This window comes from Misgurnus anguillicaudatus, chromosome 24 (assembly GCF_027580225.2).
Source record: "Misgurnus anguillicaudatus chromosome 24, ASM2758022v2, whole genome shotgun sequence".
Lineage (NCBI taxonomy): Eukaryota > Metazoa > Chordata > Actinopteri > Cypriniformes > Cobitidae > Misgurnus > Misgurnus anguillicaudatus.
In genome coordinates, this window is record NC_073360.2 from 18,046,958 (window position 1) to 18,066,957 (window position 20,000).

The 20,000-nt window shown below is 34.5% G+C and overlaps 1 protein-coding gene across 1 annotated transcript; it reads left to right on the top strand.

Moving 5' to 3' along the window:
- The first annotated feature begins 2,844 nt into the window (after positions 1-2,844).
- LOC129437910 (zona pellucida-like domain-containing protein 1) lies at positions 2,845-6,483 on the top strand. Its single transcript, XM_055196309.2, has 9 exons — positions 2,845-3,161; positions 3,612-3,796; positions 4,516-4,588; positions 4,682-4,779; positions 4,870-4,950; positions 5,029-5,197; positions 5,306-5,408; positions 5,513-5,533; positions 5,621-6,483. The coding sequence occupies exons 1-9, from the start codon at positions 2,898-2,900 to the stop codon at positions 5,758-5,760; spliced, it is 1,134 nt and encodes a 377-aa protein (XP_055052284.2). The 5' UTR covers positions 2,845-2,897; the 3' UTR covers positions 5,761-6,483.
- The last annotated feature ends 13,517 nt before the right edge of the window (positions 6,484-20,000 follow it).

Below are 20,000 nucleotides of genomic sequence, written 5' to 3' on the forward strand. Positions count from 1 at the left end.
TTTTATTTACTTCTTTTTGACTTGATTGCATCATCATATCTGAGTGTTTGTGGCTTAATGTGAATATTATTAGGGGTCATATCAAAATGGCATTGGGCTGCTTTTTGCTTTCTCTTTGACTGTGTGAATCAAAAATTTCTCTTTAAAATACCTCATTTTAGTTTTGAAGTGTTGATATGATGTGCAACGTCCACAAGAATAAAGTCAAAACATTTTTTTTTCATAAGTCTTTGTTAATTTTCTAAACTGAGTGTTGCAACGCAGTGCAATGCTTAAAATCAACAGAAGATGGATGGTGAGGGGAAACAGAGAGGGTTTTATAAGAATATTCAAGGTTAAATGGAAGTTAAGATCAATGTTTCAACCGTTTCAATGGAATTTACAAACTAACAGAGCAGTCACAATGACTTTACTGTGATAATATCATGCCATTAATAGTGTATTAACACTGGAATATTCTTTTTGTTTTGTGTGATACAAATTTTAGGCAAACATAATCTATTTTTTACAATAAGCATGTTTATATTTAATACTTTTAACATTTGTTTTCTAAATCAATGATTTTTACTGCAAATAATGTATTTTTTAATAAGCCACGAGTAAAATTATAAAAATACCAATATAATTGACATTTGTTTTTAAAAATGGCCATAGATCTAGATTCAATATGGCAGAAATGATGTGCCAAAATGTAAAAAGAGTACAGCTCACTCCTCTTATTATTAAGATGATATATAGCATACACAATGCTATGAACAATTTGAAGTGAATCTCCGTAACCTTTTCTGTATAATAATAGTAAAGATCTCAGCTAGCATATACAGCAACACGTCATGCATTGTTTAATTTATAGGTCTGTAACCATTTCCATGGTTTTGTATCTTTTACAATAGAAAAAGGGCAACACCCAATACTCTGATTTGACCCTAATTAGAAAGATGTTGTACTTCCCAGGTAGCTCAGCTGACAGGTTCATATTACTACATACTATTACATTTGATTTCCGGTGAATATTTACCACATTTTAACAAAAAAACAAAAACAAATTATTTTACTTTTGCTTTTAAAGTTTGTTTTGAGTCCATTTTGTTACATACTTTGGAATTACTGAATCTTTTTGTGTGCTTTTAATATAAAAATAACTCTGCACTAACAGTAGGCTACTACAAATGGGTCAATGATAAAACAAGCTCATAAAATGTGTTATGAATCTTTGAAAAATGGATGTAATGCATATCTTTGAGTCAGGAACATAGTTTTGTTTATTGAACAACATTCCATTATATTTTAATGATTTTGTCACATTTATTTTATTATCCCCAATTCAATAAATGTCAGTTAGTACAACCAATCATTGTCTACACTGTAAAAAAATAGCTGTAAATATGCAGCTGGTTGCCAGGAAATTACTGAAAATGTTTCATGTTCATTTAACTGTTGGCATGTAATAACATAAATGTAAAATCTACAGTAAGTTACTGGCAGCTAGTTGCCAGTAATACTGTAATTTCTACAGAATTTTTTTACAGTACATAATGCGCTTCCTGTGCATGATGATTGTTTGTTTGTTTAATAGTGGCATTTAAAATTATAATCCTGAAAAAAGTTTGAAAGTTTAAAACAAACATTTGAAGACTAAATCTAAATTTAAGAGCAATATTTTTAAAAAAAAAGTATTATAACTATTGTAGACAACCTAAGCTTGCATTTATTTATAGGATACTTAAATGATTCGCTTATTAAAATTATTTAACTTAATCTTGTTTATTTCTTATGGGCATTCATAGCAGTTGCACGCCTTGACTTTGGTTGCACCACCTGACATCTGCAATGAATTTATTTTAGACTTCTTGGATGATGGTATAAACTTTGCCTATGATACCAAATTCATGAATAAACTTTTTAAATTCAAATAAAATGTGCTTGTTAAAATAGCATTTTTTTTTCTAGTTTAACAATGGTTGTACCACCTGACACAAAAACCCATTACATTAAATTAGCTCTTTTTCAGTATTTGAGAGAAACCTACAAATGTTTCATTTAGCCATAAAGACCACCTGGGGTTCAGTGGCTGATGTGATATCATGTTTACTGTTTGTTAACTTCTTAATGAAAGGCCCATGATTGTGGTTGTACTACCTTGACAAATAGTTGGACAATTTTTTTTTCAATTATCCTATCAAACCGACAAACCAAAGTTTATTATGAATATGATGTATTCGCTCTTGGCATCAGTCCATATTTATGAACACACACACACTTAGGTCCAAGCATAAGAAAGGGAACTCCAACACATTGCGTGCATTCTCAATATCACTGTTTAAATTACATGTTAAAATGTAACAGAATGTTCAATGGCCGAAATGACAAAGGGGGTGGTCAAAGACATCCTTCAAGGCGATGTGTAAGGTTTCCTCATTTGCCTCGAGGTAAGGGCCATGGTACTTTATCCACAAAAGTGAATTGTTCAAGCAACCATACCAAATGGCAAATGACCTTGATTTGGTCCAATCCTGCGGAAGTGCTCTTACCAACTTTCTGACACATACAGACTATATAAAGAACAGGTTATAGTCAGTCAGATATAAATCCGAAAGAAACGTCCAGGATCTTACTTTACAATATCAAGAACCCTTAAGGAATTTCGTACTCACTGGTGTTTTGATAGGATCCCCGTCTGGTTGATGGTCATTTTGTGTTTAGTTTGACTTTGATGAAGGACAGATAATTGACATGGCTTTACTTAGTCTCTTGATTTTGGGCACACTTGTTCCAGGCCACCTGGCTCTTACTTATACCGACTGTGGATCTAACTTCAGGCACCCAGAGTAATGAATGAGTGTGATTTATAAAATTATGTTTTTAGTTTAACATGAATGAATGTGACTTAGATAAGTATGAGATGCATTCATAGTCTAACATGTATGTTTTTTGCTTTGACAGAGTACACCGACATCGCAGTGTCTTGCGGGACCCAAACAATTAATTTGGCAATCCAAGTTTGTCCTATCCTTTATACAGGATATAATGAGAGCTTGTTGATTTTAAACCAGATGGCTGACCCTCTGTGTCGGGGAACCCTGGATGCGACTGCGAATCCTCCAGTTGTCCGCTTCAGTTTCCCTCTCAGGCAAGCGGATGCATGTGGCAGCAACTTTTTAGTGAGTATTGCATCTCGCTGTTATACTAATGATAATATGTTGCAAAACAAAAAAAGGTTTGCAGAGGTTAACGTTCTGGCAATCTAAAGATAATGTTTATGAAATATAATGTGCTTATTGAGTTCCCAGAAGATAAAAAACATTTTTAGCTAACCAATATTTTGACGACTCCGGGCCGGATCTGCACCAGAGCTGGTGACTTTGGCACATATCCAGTGCGGATCTGGCCCAGAGTCGTCTGCTGTCTGGGTGGCAACCAAAACATTTTAACTAGTTGATCTTCCAAACAGGGGGCAGTGATGCTACTGTTACCCTGTTTAGATTTATGACTTTGTCTTAAAATCTAAAGAAAAAATTAAATCTGAATTTTATAAGATAACTTTTATGTTTACATTTTTCCTCCTTTTCTTTTCTCTTTGTTCATATGTATGTTATGGTTTTATATTGTAGACCACCAGCGCTGCAGGCACCGGGGTATTCTCAGACTTCTCCAACATCCAGACGGTTAACGTCAGTGGGGTGGTCCGATCCTACGACCCCACAGTGGGAACAGTGACTTACAACGCTGAACTGAAATACTTTTACTCGTGTTCATATCCACTTGAGTACCTCATCAACAATACAGAAGTGGATGTGTAAGTTCATTTTAAAATCTTTGATCCAGTGGTTCTCAAACAAACTTCTTTTGGCGTGAGCCCCCCTATTTGTGTAGGGTGCATCCCATTGTGCTATATATATTTTAGTTATTTTATACTTTACTCTGTTGTATTTAGTGTCTGCACTTTAGCTACAAACAATCAGCTTACTTGGGAATTAAGCTTCTTTCTGATTTTACGTACTTTTATTGTAATATCTATAGCTCATAAAATGAAACAATGTGGTCCCCTGGCGCCATCTGTCGGCTCCACGAGGCCACTGCTTTAATTGACTGGACCGTTTCTCAATCCGAAGGCTGCAGCCTCCGGAGGTGGCATACGTCATCAAGCCTGGTTTATTTAAGTTAACTGAGCATTACATTTGCAAGTCATATGTATATTATAACAATTTACGATTAACTAAGAATAACAGTCAACTTTAAAATTGTAAATATTCTAAAATAAGACCGTCTTGATGACGTAAGCAGCCTAGATATGCGATCTCCGGAGGCTGCAGATTTCGGATTGAGAAACGGCCGTGATCATAAAACTTAAATGTGTGACGTTGTTCGTTTTTACGAACGCCTTAGAAAGATCTATTATATATTTAAATAAAAAGATGACAGATCTTGACTAAAGATATAATAAAAAATGTATTTTTAAAGGTCACCGATGTGCGCGTGGCGCTTCTAACATCTACTCTTTACCTCCCTCTACAGGTCATCGTCCTCAATTGCAGTAAAGGACAACAACGGAAGCTTCATCAGTACATTAAGCATGCAGCTCTTCAAAGTATTTTTTTAAACAGGCCTACTATTATAGATTTTACAATCTATTGCTTTAAATACTATGTGATATATATTTAATTTATTCATATCTCTCTAGGATGTGAACTACACAACTCCACTTGTTATGGGACCATTGGGCCTTGAGCTCAGAACCCGAATCTATGTGCAGGTCATTGCAGCAAACTTGACCTCACAGTAAGCAACATACACCGATTTTTCTTCTTAGATAAATTTCCATTACTGTGTGTTATAAGGTGACTGAGGCTGTCTGCGCTTCCTCCACAGGTATCATGTTCTGCTTGATCGATGCTATGCCTCCATCTCTCCCTTGCCCTCCAATTCAACCTTTTTTAATCTCTTTGTCCCGTAAGTCCATAAAAATGCATGTACATTTGCAAACATGGAGGCCTGTTTGTATCAAGTTTTGAACTTTGTTTGCTCCAGGTGCTCGAGGGATCAGATGACCATCATGCTGGAGAACGGTAACAGTCAGAGAGCTCGCTTCAGTTTCCCAGCTTTCCGGTTTATTGAGCAGCAGAATCAGACCGTCGCCACCTATTACCTCCACTGCATTACTAGGCTTTGTGAAATTGCCACCTGCACCCAATTCATGGTAATACATGCCCTTTAAACCTTGGCCTTAAACACCCAAAGAGTGACAGGGTTGTACGGTTGTCTCGTGTGGCTTTGTTTAACCTCTCTGTCATTCTTCATTCACCAGCAATGCAGAAGGAAACGAGACACTCAAACCACGACAATGAAAGGTGGCGTCTCAGACAGCACCCTCCTCACCTCAGGACCTATTAGGACTCAAGCTGACACCCGTAGGTTTACGTCTTTACTGTCTCTTAAACATTACACAATCGAAAAGGAAACATTTATACATTAAGCTGGATGATAATAACTCCAATTTGGTTCTTTCCTTCAGCTCTTGCCACTAATGAAGGAGGTAAGTGTGCTTCATCACAATAATCCATTCATAAAACATAAAGTTATTTGATAATAACATGTTGTCTTGTGTCTTGTCTCTATAAAGCCATGGCCAGTGCTCAGAAGAACAGCGCTGGCGGGGCGTCTGTAGGAATGGCCATCGCTCTGGCTGTCCTGGTTATTGTGGGAACGGTTGCGGCCCTCATGGCAGTGTCATTTTACCGCAAACTCAAGATGATGCGCTAACTGCAAGAGGTTGAAAAGCTCTTATATGTAGAACAAAAACAGCGCTGGTGGAGGTGTGAACGTGTGATCTGTACTATTACCATTACTTTTAACATGAACGCTTTTACAGCATAGCAGACACAGCATTATTTAAGAAAAAATACAAAAAGAGCAATTGAGTACCCTATGCTGCAGTTAAAAATTAAATGCAATATTTAAGAATGTTTATAGAGACTATTATGCAGAATTTATTTACCTTTAAATATATACTGATGTACTTCATATTTTATATAGTTTATCAAATATAACATAGCTGCAGTGCATTTGAAAACAAACAGGATTTTGTATAAAAAAAGAGATCAACATTGATGGTGCAAACAAGGCAATAAAGTGAAGTATATTATGAGATGCAATAAACAGTTGTCTTATCATAATAGGTCTGTGATAAGTTTTCCAAAGTTATGTTACAGTAATAAGCAGGATCAAGGCTTTAGGATTGACAGCTTAATATGCTTAACTGCTTCATGAAGAGCCCTTCTTTGATTTAGGAGATTTGTATCTTATTATAAAATATGAAAGGAAAGTGCACTTTTGGAATGGGGCTTGTAGGCATGCTTACAACAAATATGTAACATTCAAAACAATTCTGATAAAAATGATCTTGTATCTTAATTTTATTTGTTGAATTTGTCCTTCTATTGCATGCAATGTCGTTAATAAAGGCTTGTAGGATTGTAAGAACAACCCTGATGGTTTCTTGTGCTGTTAACACTCAACACCACTAGGGGGAGCCTCATCATTATATGGGGCTAACTCATTGTCTTAACTGAACTCATTGCTAACACTCTGTAGCTGGGTTTCCATCCAAACGTGATGCGAATCTTTCCAAAATTCGCAAAAAAAAGAAAAACAAAGAAATGCGAATTAGGTGCGTTTCCATAAAGTTGTTTTGAGCAAATGACGGTGGTATTGCGTAACCTAGTAACCAACAGTAAACAAAACAATTGTACGCGTGGAAAATTGAGACAGGACTACACGTAGTCACGATGGGTAAGTTATTAATTTATTAATTAATAGCACTGCAGCTTGTAATTGCCAAACTGAAAGCTGTGCAAAGAAGAAGAAATGCAAGACGTCGAGCCCCATATATGGTAAAGACAACTCCAGCGGAAACAGCAGTGACGTGGGTTTAATGTTCGCTACGTCAGAATTTATTCCCATTAGCTAGGATTCCACCCATACGTGAAGCGAATATTTTCCAAATTGCAAGAAAAAAAAAACAACAAACAAATGCGAATTAGCGTTAGGTGCGTTTAAAGTTGTTTGAGCGAATGACGGTGGAATTGGTAACCCAGTAACCAGCAGTAAACAAAAAAAGGGATGCTTGGAAAACGCAGAAAGGACTTATTAAGGCAAGTTATTAATTTATTAGCAGTTTTACTTGTAAGAAATGCAGCAATTTTTTGGCAAGGACATTACGAAGACGTCGAGCCCCAGATAGGGTAAAGACAAAGACAGTGGAAACCGCTCGTGGGTTTAAAGTTCAATATGTCAGAATTCATTTAGCAAATGCGATCTTTTTCTCATGTCAAAAACAAGCAAGCGTATAAACTTTTTTGCAAATGAAGGGATTTTTATTCGAAATTTTGTGTTTCCATTACTTGTTTTTGATGCAGTACTTCAAAATGCGCATAAAACCATGCTGATAGAAACATAGCAATAAGTCATTAGCAGGGTCATTTAACCCAGCACAAGTTCTGTCCAATATTTATCCATTGGGTTAAAAATAATCCAGCCATTTTATAGTGTAGGGGGTCCCTCAAAAGTTCATCATATTTGGGGGTCCATGACGTCATAGAGTTAAAAAACTGTTCTAGAGAACATTGAATAAATTCTGACGTAGCGAACTACGAAACTTACCGTTGTTTCCGCTGGAGTTGTCTTTATATATCTATGAGCATATATGGGGCTCGACGTTTTTGCTGCTAGTACCTGCATTAAAAGTTCTGCATTTCTTTTTCTGTGCACAGCATTTAGTTTGGCAATAAAAAGCTGCACTGCTAATAAATTAATACTTTTAATAGCCTTGTCGTGACTACAGGCATGTCTCCATTTTACAAGCGTGTCTTGTTTTGTTTACGGTTGGTTACTAGGTTACCAATACTACGGGCTATGGCTCAAACAACTTAATGGAAACGCACCTAATTCGCATTTGTTTGTTTTTCTTTTTTTGCGAATTAAAAAAAAAGATTCTCTTCATGTTTGGATGGAAACCAAGCTAATGTTGGGTTGTTGTTGTTGTTATGCAATCATGGGTTATAATAACCCAGCATTGAGTCAATTTTAACCCAGCGGTGTGTTCTGTCCAATATTTACCCAAGATTACTTAAAAATAACCCAGCCATTTCAAACATATACTTTATATATACATAGCAATTTACAGATTTTTATGTATAACGAATAGATAATTGGTTACACTTGAAGCTGGATATTTTAAACGTGTTTGATTCAAATTTATTTGTAGTGCAGCAACTACAGCAGCTTTACAAAGAATTCTGCCTTATGAACCCCAGTGAGTGAGATAAACGGGACTCTAATAAGGAAAACACAATAGAAAGATACAAAGCAAATATTTATGTAGGAAGATTTTTTTAAAGTTTTTTCTCTGAAATGTTCTGGGGACCCCTAGAAACTCCTGGAGGCTCCCTGGGGGTCCCCGGACCCCATTTAAAAAATACTGCTCTAGAGAGTAAAAAATCTAATAATCTGAGTAAATTAGTAATATATTTATTTATGGATGCACTTTAATGACTAAATGTACCCACCTTATCATCTAATTTGTGATCTCGTCTGTGAAATCCAGGCTAAAGTCTCATAATCTAATGATGATATTAGGAGTATCAAGTTTAATTTAATTCATTAATTTCACTAAGATATATTCACATGTTATTAAAGAACGAGAAGACTCTAATGTCAAATTAAAAATTTACTTGGTACTAAGGAGGTCATGATAAATGCTCAAAATATTACTTTCATTACATGGTGATAAAGAGTTTAATACATGAGAATAATATATAAGGAAGAACAGCAGGGTATCAGAAACAAAAATGCAGCCCTCTTTTGGGTAAATCCATTTTTAAGCATAAAAGTCTAAAAACAAAAATCTGTCTGTGAAATGAGAATGTCTACAAAACAAGGTAAAAGACACAGACTGCTGGTGTCCCTTAAGAGGGATGACACAGTTTCAATCATAATGTGTTAATTGAACAGGCTTAAAGTAATATGATTTATTGTGTCCTAATGGAATTCTCTATGATGTCATTTCATGTGACGTTAAATTGCATGGCAGGGTTAAACTAATTAATGGAGAAGATATATCGAAAGCAGACATGGAGTGTCATATTAGGAGATGGAGTTTGCAAGAAATTTCCAGATAGGAGGGGAATCATAAAACATTGATGCACTGTATTATGCAGACAGATGGGTCTATTTGCCCCTGCCCATGTCAGGAGACTGTGATAAAGCATTAGCGTTGAACAAAAATGTTCAGTCTTTTATATCCTTAACATTTTAACTAAGATATTGGGTTGTTTCTTTCACGCAACATAACACTTTTTGTTCGGACTACACTTATTTTCAACCCACGATTGGGTCAAAAAGGGACGAACCCAGCCGTTGGCTTATAATATAGGTTATGCTGGGTTGTTAAACAAATTGTTTGGTTAAATATAAAAATGTTTGTGATCATTCAACCCAACGGCTGAGTTTGTCCTTTTTTGTGCTCTTATTTTGTATAAGCAACAGAAAAATAGGTATATATATGAAGAGTTTGGTTCCAAAACGCAATAAATCCATTTTGACAAATTTCGGTAAAAACGTGTTTTCTATACCAAGAAAGTGACAAGATGAAAACCACTATTTTCTGTTACAAACTTTCACATAGCATCTTTAGGTTATAAAAAACAAAAAAAAATTCAAATCCATAACTTGATTTTCAAACATTTATTATAAAAACTAATTCTTTTTTCCACAAAATGCAATAAATCCATGACAGTTTTTTATTTCAAAATGCTATAAATCTATTAAATCAATGTATAAATGTGCATTCATCTTTACCATTTTATATTTATTTAGTTGACTAGTGGTATACAATGATTAAAAAAATAAACATTAATGGCATTAACCAAAACACTTACTTTGTTATATTAAGAACACAATGTTTTAGCATGAGAAGCTTTATGCTGTCTGGAGAACAAGCAACCGAGTGCCTCTCGCGGAAATTATTAGCTGTTGATGGCTTACGTTTCTTTCCCGTCACAGAAAACCATCACAGGTTAGGATTCCGTGTAGCCTACTCAGCGCGCCGCCATGTTTGTTTACATTGCGTGACTGGTGGGCTGTAATATCAGAAATGGATTTATTGCGTTCTGTAAAAAAAGTGGCGTTTGTCGCATTTTGGAAAAAAAGGGAGAAAAGATGACAGAATATCACGGCGGGTATTGGATTTTGCGTAAAATTAATTATTTATTTTTAACTACTGACCTGATATAATACTGATTTTGGCAGTAACTCTTTTTTTTCAAAAATGGCGTTTATCGCGTTTTGGAACCAAACTCTTAAATGGCGTTTATCGCGTTTTGGAACCAAACTCTTCATATATATATATATATATATATATATATATATATATATATATATATATATATATATATATATATATATATATATAAATATATATATATATATATATATATATATATATATTTTATATATATATATATATATATATATATATATATATATATATATATATATATATATATATATATATATATATATATATATATTATAAACAAATTGCTGTAGTTATGCAGCAGTTTTCGAGTAACTTACTGTAGATTTACTGTAGATATTTATCTAATTTATTGACAACAGGTTGTTCACAGAAAAATGAATATTAAACATTAACAAGTCTTTGCCTTTAAAGAATAAAATTATATAGAACAACCTCATGCAAAGCATTCTGAAAACCAGAAGTCCCTATTTTCAGTTTTTTTTTCTTCAGATTTTGGTTCCCAAAAAAATCGCTTTGCATAATGCTGTACTTTTATAGTTTTTTTCCTGTAAAGATAAAGTCTTGTTTAAAAATGTTTAATGTTCATTTATCTTTAAACAAACTGTTGCCAGTAAATAACATACATTTAAATCTTCAGTTAGTTACTAGAAAACTGCTGCTATACTGTAATTTCTACATTTTTAACAGTGAATATTCTTACAAAACATGCACATGTTCCTGCATCTTCAACTTCTGGCACATATAAATACATTTTAATAGCCTTTACATTAAAAATGTATAAAAAAAAACACATTTATGTTTATTGATGTAAACACTGTCAGAAAAACAATGGTCAAAAAATGGTCCCCTTTCAAATATACACCTTTGTACCAAAAGAGTGCATATTAGTACCTCAAAGGTGCATTTTGCTACCAAGTATATGTACCTAAATGGTACATATTAGGATCTTTATAAAGCGTTTTGCCCCAGTGACAACTATAGGGACCATTTTTGACCATTATTTCAGTGTACTCAAATGATTATTAAGGAAAACCCATGGTTTTGATTATGAGCTCTATTTACATAAAGACATGTTAATGGTCTATTCAGTTGTATATAGCAATATCATTTATACCCATCAGAATTTTTTTCTTTCTTTTCTACTTTGATAACTTTGTACACTATACTGTCTGCAGAAATCACAGTGTGGCCTTACAAGAAAATATTTCACCAGAGGAATGCATGCCCATTTAAACCCTCTGACCCAGACGTAAAAGAGATCTGGTCCGAGGCGCTAGACCGTGCCATCAGTTGTGGATGAGATGGTTGACTGCACCCTACAGCAGACCTCCTGCTGAATGCAGCCCAGCTTCAGCCACACTTCTCTCAATGTGCTCCAGCTGCTCATCTTTTATTATTTATTACGAGGCCTAGACACAATGCAGGCTGCCTGCAAGCTGTGCTATGATGTTAAAACTGTCTTGCATTATACATAGGATGTGTAACGTTTCCGGCCGCAGTCAGAGCAAAGGACTGGCCTGTGAATCGGAGTGATTGGTTAAGAGGGCAAGTGACAATTTGTATTGTGGTGACCCCAAAATTCCTCTCACGGAAACGTACCAGGTTAGCACGCAAACTGTCAACACAGATGAGTCCATGCATGACTGGCCATGGCATTTGAATGACTGATAAAGAACTGTTATTCCAAGATATAAGATAACCAAGGCAGTCAGAAAAATGGTCCCTAGCTGTACCCTTTTACGAAGTATTTGCACCTAAAGGGTTCGTATTAGTACATCAGAGGTATATGAAGAGCTCAGATGCAAAACCCTGGGTGCGTCTGACATATTTTCAGGTAAATGAGAATTTTTTATCAGAGTCTTAATGGATTCTGCCAACAAATCGATATTTTCTGAATGGCCTGAGGTGGGGATGAAGAGGATATGAAGACAAAGTATTTGATGAACGTATAATAGGTGCCAGAGGCATACAGTTAATATTACTAAGTATCTTGTTTTTTGATAGAGGTGGCGTTTAGGGACTTTTGCATCTGGGCTCCTCATATATTAAAATACATATCTGTAGCTTAATGGTACTTATTGGGACCTTTGTAAAGGGTACTGCCCTGGTGACAGTTTGACCATTTTTGTGACAGTGCTTATAAAAATACCACTAATTTGAAAAAGTCTATTGAAATTATATTATTTATTTTAATCATATTTTATTTAAAGTCATTAAAGGGGTCATAACATGAAAATCAGACTTTTTCCACGTTTAAGTGCTATAATTGCGTCCCCAGTGCTTATATCAACCTAGAAAATGTAATAAAAATCAACCCAGTTACTTTGTTTGGGTAAGCCATTTTCAGAAAGCATGTGAAAAATTAGGTCGTTCAGATTTCGCCTGTTTTGTGAGGTAGGTAGCAAGGCAAATTACAATATTACCGCCCCCTTTATCTGCAATATCCAACCACAGCACTGCCATTTAGTCCAGAGAGAAAGAGAGAGAGTTTCAATTACAACAAACCACCATCATTGTGATCAGTGTTTGCATTTCATCCCTCATTTGCATTTTAAAGGACACACCCAAAACGGCACACTTTTGCTAAGGCCTACAAATTTGCAATTTTAACATACCGTAATTAATTATCTGTGGAGTATTTTGAGTTAAACCTTCACAGACGCACTCTGGGAATTTATTTTACATCTTTAAAAAATCTCATAGACCCCTTTAAGTCATATCAGTAGATTAATAAAAGCTGTTTTATTTTAGCATGTCCACATACAGTATATTTTAGACTAGATCATATACCAGATACAACATGAACAACATTCCGCTGTAGTGTGGATAATGTGCAGACTGTCACGTACGGTAAATACTGTGACACATTCAAGTGTTAACTTTAAATAGTTGTTCGTAAACCAAATTTTCGAAATCTAAGACTGTTTAAATGCTGAATGTGGCTAACATCTTTTCATGCCTTTTTATTGGAACATTCCTCGTTTTTAACGTAAATTTGTCACGTTGCTCAAAGTGTAAGAATTTTGAGCATGTAGGCTACTTGAAGGCTATATGATTCAATAAAAACAAGTCCTACCAGTTCATAGGGACTGTTTTTTGTTAAAGGGGTTCAAATTGAAGGATATCCAAGAAGACGCCACTTGATTAAAGATTTATAGCCTCTGGAGATCCAAAAACATTTCACTTAAAAGTACAAAGCCACCCTGCTCTATAAGAGTATCTATTCAGACTCTGTAGATTTTAGTTCACAAACAAACAAAAAATACGCTATCACAGAAAACTTGAATAAAATGGAATTTATCTGCAAGTGGAAGTTGTCAGTCCACACAGATCTATGAAAAACATCTAATAATGATCATGTTTGTATGAGGGACACTTTGAGGACGGAAGTGAAAATATGTAGAGAGACAGAGGCCAAAAGACAGAAAGGTTTTTGAGTGACAAGTAACAATCGTGATTATGTTTGGCTAGATTTTTGAGGGCAGATGTGTTGGAGAAATTCTGAGAGGATGACTGACCTCAGTTGGAATGCGACAAACATCTGAAAAACGTAGTTTTTTGTCTGAGCGATTGCCGGAGGGCTTGCGAAATTCATGACAGGATCTCAAACAGACCCCTTGGTTCCACAACAGAGACCTGTAAAGAATCACAGATCCAACAGATATGCAGTGAATTTCAACAGAATCGTGTTATTTTGCAGCGCTCTTGACAACATAAATGTTTTTAAAAATGAATTTTACTTTATGGTCTTTAAAACACTTTACACTTTCTTTTTTAACTCCAATATTCTAAACAGTGAACATAAAAGGGAAACAGAGTATCTATAAACATATACAAAATATACAAAATAAATTCACATTGAAACAAGTACATGTATTACAAATTTAGTCAAATGGCAGATTTAAGGCTTTACACTCATTGAAAAGTCTTTTTTGCTATGTTATTTCTTATTTCTTTTAAGGTGTACATATAGTGATTTAGTTCTATTAAAATTAGTAAAATTGTGTTTTTTAAATAAAAAAATAAAATGTCATTTTCTTTAAATTGTATAGACGGTTTTAGCAGTAACAACATAAACAAGCAGCTTTCGTGGTCCACACGTAACTTCCGGTAAACTCCGCTAAGAATAAATAACAACAAAGTCCTTAGTTTATTTATATAACAAGCAAAATAAACAACACGTAGATATAGGAAACCAAAACTTTTTTTTTGACGAGGTATGTGTTTAAGAGTTCAGTTTCAGCAACTAGTCAGACCATTGAATAAACAGAAACCGGAAGTAAATTTCGGTGTGTCCGATGAAACAGTCTATATTAATGTAACACTTTACACTTTCCAAATACACACTCAGATAAAAGGTACAAAAGTTGTCACTGGGACAGTACCTAAGGTCCTGATATGTGCCTTTTGGGTACCAGTACCTCTAAGGTACAAATATGCACCTTCTAGGCACAATGTGTATGTTCTTGTACCTATTTTTATTTAGTTCCTCTTACAGTAAAGATAAAAAAGTGTCTAACAACTGAACGTGTTTAAATGACTTTATCCTGCCAAGTCGTATTTCCTTATACTCCCCCCATGTCTAACCCACTATCTAGTTTCTGCGTCACTTCAACTGATAGCGAAAGGGAGGTCCAGTCCAGTGGAATAAAAATAAAAAACACTCATACAGTAAATCTTTTATCTTATTCTGGTAAATCTTCTTGTTTAATCTTATAATTTGATTTACTGCTACATCTTTCGAATGGAATGACAGGAAACGGAAAACCATTACTTTGATAATTCTCCTAAGAAATTCTTAGGTCTCGCAAAATAAAATTCACTGGTATGAATTACAGAATGAGTCTTTGATTGTTATGACATGTATTTCAATCTGTGACACCAAACCAATTTCATACCCTGCTGTTTCACTCCACTTTTACCTTATATTTTGATACTTCAGTTTATGGGAGTCATATATTAATTAATCCTAGACAGGAAAAGCATAATATTAGTTTTGGCACACCTTATCTAATGATTCACATATGAGGTGAATTCCCATTACAGAGCACTATTTGTAAGTATTGATCACCTGTGGCTGAGTCTCTGTGTCTAGACCTTTGTAAACATTGCTTTTCGTTCCTGTTGTGTAGCTCTTGGTTTCTGTCTGACCTTAACAAAAAGGTGGTGCCCATCAAAGGAAAACAACAACAACCATCCTACAACCAGATACCAATTTACATTGTTGTTTATTTGGGCCTTGGCCTGTTTTCCGTCAGATACCTTGATCTCAGTTTCAGATATCGGGTCTGTATCTGGACGTCTGGTCTTCGTTCGACAGACTCCAGAATACAACTTATCAGGATGCCAGAACATCCGAAATCCATGTGTGGTTTGATGGCCAATGAACGTGTTAAACATTATCTGAGGACAATGTGTGGGATCATCTGCAAATTCATATCTAAGCAGGTTTTAGTGGTTATATGATTATTATGGAATTGGGGAAATAACCCCAAAAACCATTAAAAAAAATCAAACATTTTAGAGACCAAACCTTATAGGCAAACAAATGGTCCCTCACTTAATCCTTTTGATGTTTACTCATAAAATCTGTCTCTTTAATAGAGATAATCTTTATTCAAACATGCATAAAGACATTTAAAGAAACAGCAAACAGTAACTAAGAAAACATGCATGTCTTTAAGACAAATTCAAAATACTTTCAGCATTTAAATTATTAGCTCATACACTGTCAGAGAAATGGTTAAAATATGTAGCTTTGGGCCTAAAGAGTTCTTTTCCGTGACACTGACACGTTTTTCCGCCTTCTTTCGTGAACATGTCACGTATTTCTGTTTACATGTCATTGTCACGTATTTGTTACTCAACTATTTTGTACTATTTTCTTACCATTGTCACTTCGGTGTAGGGTTAGATTTACATAAAATTACATCTTTACCCAAACCCAACTGTAACCCTAATGCCAGGCGACAATGATTTAAAAAACGTAAAATATTAAAAAAAATCATGAAAAAAGGTAAAAACGAATACTTAAAGCAGTGGTTTTCAAACTGGGGGCCGGGACCCCCAGGGGGGCCGCGAGATGGTGCCAGGGGGGCCCCAGTTTTATGAAATTTTATGAAATATTTTATCATGAATTCTGTGTAATTAAACCTAAAAAAATAAGGCTACTAACCAAATGCACTACGTTTTTGTATAATTTAATGTTTTTTCTTACTGAAATGGTGAGTTTTAGAACAGTTTTTTGTCACAAATTTTCTTTGGGGGGCCCCATACACAAGGGGGGCCGCACGCTGAAAAAGTTTGGGAACCACTGACTTAAAGTGACATCTTAAGGCAAACACCAAATCTAACCTTAAAACAAATCGTCAATGGTTTGAAAAAACAGTAACGAATACATGGCAATGACAAGTAAACAGAAATACGTGACATGTTCACTCAAAAAGGCGGAAAAACGTGTCAGTGTCACGGAAAAGACTCACAAATTTACATGACTAATAGGTATATCATTTCGTGTGCAGGGTTGCATCAACGGTACATATTATGACCTTTTATAAGGGTACTACAGCTATAGTGAGAGCTGGGGTACATATTTTGACACTTTTTTCACAGTGTAGGCCTAGTAATAGTAGGCCTGAATATGATTACATGTTACAAAAATCAGGTTATGGTTTTTAAAGATACAAAGTTTCATACATAGCAGCCAGCAGAATGCAGGTGGGAATCATCTTGAAGAAGAGAGCTGTTTAAAGTGATGTTATAACTAAGACAGGCGAGATTATATAGCAGTGAACTAATGGGGGTGATTTCCCTTTATAGTATTAGAACATCAAAGAAATCAAAGGTTTGGTTCTCACTGCATGTGGGCTTCCTTTCAGCTCTTTTTAGAAGTTATCAAATATTTACATGCCCAATACATCATAATCATCTCATGAAAGGTTTCTTTCATATTGCCTTACCGAAAAAAGCCTTTTGTGGCCATAGCATTTTACAAAAGAATTAAAAGTTAGAATTTTACATTGTATCATTCAACCTTTTGTAAATGTGACATAAAAGTCTGAAAAGAAAAACACCTCGGGATAATTAGTGCAAGTACAATAAAACTCTATTGGAAATGTTATAATGGCACAGTTTGATACGGCACAACATATATGTATAGGAGAGGAAAGGGGAAAAAGACTCCTGGGGAAAGTAGGGCTATAAACTCATATATAGAGGGAGCACATAGAAAAGGTGTATGAGGGGTCTTTCTCAGCTGTTAATGGAAGCTTTGCATTTGTCAGGTCATGGTGAAGCTCTCACAGATAAAAGGTTGAAGTTATGGGATGGTCTCAAACCATTACAGACCACAAATTGATTGATTCCGGTAAGCATTAAGAAATGACTTAAATTACTGAAGTTCCTAAAAGGTTAATCATGCCATTATGGCAATTCCATGCAACAAATAATGGCCCTCCCTCACCTGCTTTTTAAAAATGTATCAATAATGTATATTTCACATATACCTCCTAATAGGGATTTACGCTTTTTGTACGGTTCAATAAAAGGTATGCATTTGTGATTGTCTTGAAGCAACTTGGAGCCATTTTCTGATACTTTCCTCACTAACGTGCCGGTATGTTTATTTGCAAACGAACTACTTAAAAGCCACCTTGTTATTCAAAACATGGGGCTGAACGTTGTGCTCAACTTGTCTCTTTCTCTTACTTGTGCACTGCAGTTGTTCTCAAAAACAAAAACTGGAATATCTAACAATGATGCCCCAAGGCCACAGGCGGTATAATCTCTGAGCTCATTCGAAGCCTCACCTAGACCAGCTCATGTGGTGGATCTAAACTCCCTTAGGGTTCACAGCACAACAGCAAGAATTAAAGCCAATACAATTTCACAGCTAATCAGCACAAGAAATTAATTTTGTGAAAAGTCACCCGCCATGAACCTGTCAGTTGTATTATCTTTCTATTTTAATATGTTTTGCTTTAAAACCTTAAAATATTCAAATCACAGTGGGGAAAGAGAGATAACGTGCAAAGTCTGATTAAAAAGCCTCTGTTTTGCATTATTTTTCATTTAATAAATGTTTTATTCTGTAAAAAAGTTGGTTCAACTAAGTAAGTTAACATAACCTGGCTGCCATAAAATGTTTAGTTAATTCAATAATATTATATTATAATTTTAGTTGACACAACATTTAAAAAAAACTTTTTTGAGTTGACAAATTTTTTTGTTAAATTAACTCAAAATTACAAATGTTTAAATCAAAAAGCGAATTTGAAACAAAGTGAATAAAAATCTTTCTGCGGGCCAGATTATGTTATTTTGTTGAAAGATGACGTGGGCCGCTGAGAGGGGGAGGACCGGCCGCAAATGGCCCGCGGGCCATGAGTTTAAGACCACTGTTTTAAGGCAACCATGTTTAAGTTGAAACAATAAAAATTTTCTTACAATGTAAAGGGTTAACGTATTCAGTAAAAAAAAAGTATTAAACATTTTTCAGTTTAAGAATAAGTGCATAATAATCCCAAATATTTTTATGAATTTTATGTTTAATTGAATTCAAATATATTTATATAATGCTTTTTACAATGTTGCATTGTTTCAAAGCAACTTTACATGAAAAAGAAAACAGGAAAATATTAAATTAAATTAAATTAAGAATTATTACAAAATGTATTGTCCTCATTTAAAGACTGTAATTTACTAAACTGCATACTGCATATTTTATTTAGAACATTGGGACATTTAATCCATTTATGCCTTAAAGGGGTAGTTCACCCAAAAATAAAATAAAATAAAATGTTATTACAAACATAAATTTCTTTGGTCTGATCAACATGAAGGAAGATATTTTGAGAAATGTTTGTTACCAAACCGTTCGTGGACCCCATTCAGTAGGGAAAAAGAATACTTTGGAAGTAAATGGGGTCCACAAATGGAATTTATACAGGTTTGTAACAACATAGGGGTGAGTAAATGATGACACAATTTTCATTTTTTGGGTGAACTATCCATTTAAGACCTATTTGTGTGCATTTTCAAAATCCTAAACATTCCAATCTATGTTTATCAATTTCTAAAGTGAAACAAACTATTTTTGGTGATATCAATTGAAGTAATTTTTATAAGTTTATCCCACTTTTCACTTTTTACAGTGTATTCATGGCTGATATATCCTGTAAAAAAATCTTTGCTATAGTTGACTTTTTTTCAACTATATTTTAAAAGTTATTAAGTGTAACTCATCTGTAGTTATAACACCTCATCTCTAGTCAAAATAAATAATAGTAAGTTAAAATGACTTGTAAATCTGAGTTGATTAAACAAAAAAATTCTAGGCAGCAAAGAATTTAATGTTCAATATTAATGGTCATTATATGAATGAATAACATTCAGAATAGTTTATGCAAGTTTATATAACCACCAAACTGGCCGATATCAGTCTGAATGATCAGTGGAAAATGTAATATTGATGCCTCTCTACATGCATACTTTTCAAATGTTACAAATGTGTAATATGTGGATACAGTATAGGGATGCATAACAATTAATCGCGATTAATCTAGCAGAATAAAAGTTTTTGTTTACATCATATATGTGTGTGAACTGTAATAATTGTGTATATATAAATATGCACACATGCATGTATAATTTTAAGAAAAAAATTAAGTATTTATATAAATATATA

Excerpts from the sequence above, each read along its gene's own strand:
- LOC129437910 (XM_055196309.2), top strand. The coding sequence starts at position 2,898 with ATGAGATGCATTCATAGTCTAACATGTATGTTTTTTGCTTTGACAGAG. Across the intron at positions 4,589-4,681 it reads TAAGCATGCAGCTCTTCAAA|GATGTGAACTACACAACTCC; the intron begins GTATTTTTTTAA and ends ATATCTCTCTAG. Across the intron at positions 4,951-5,028 it reads TTTTTTAATCTCTTTGTCCC|GTGCTCGAGGGATCAGATGA; the intron begins GTAAGTCCATAA and ends TGTTTGCTCCAG.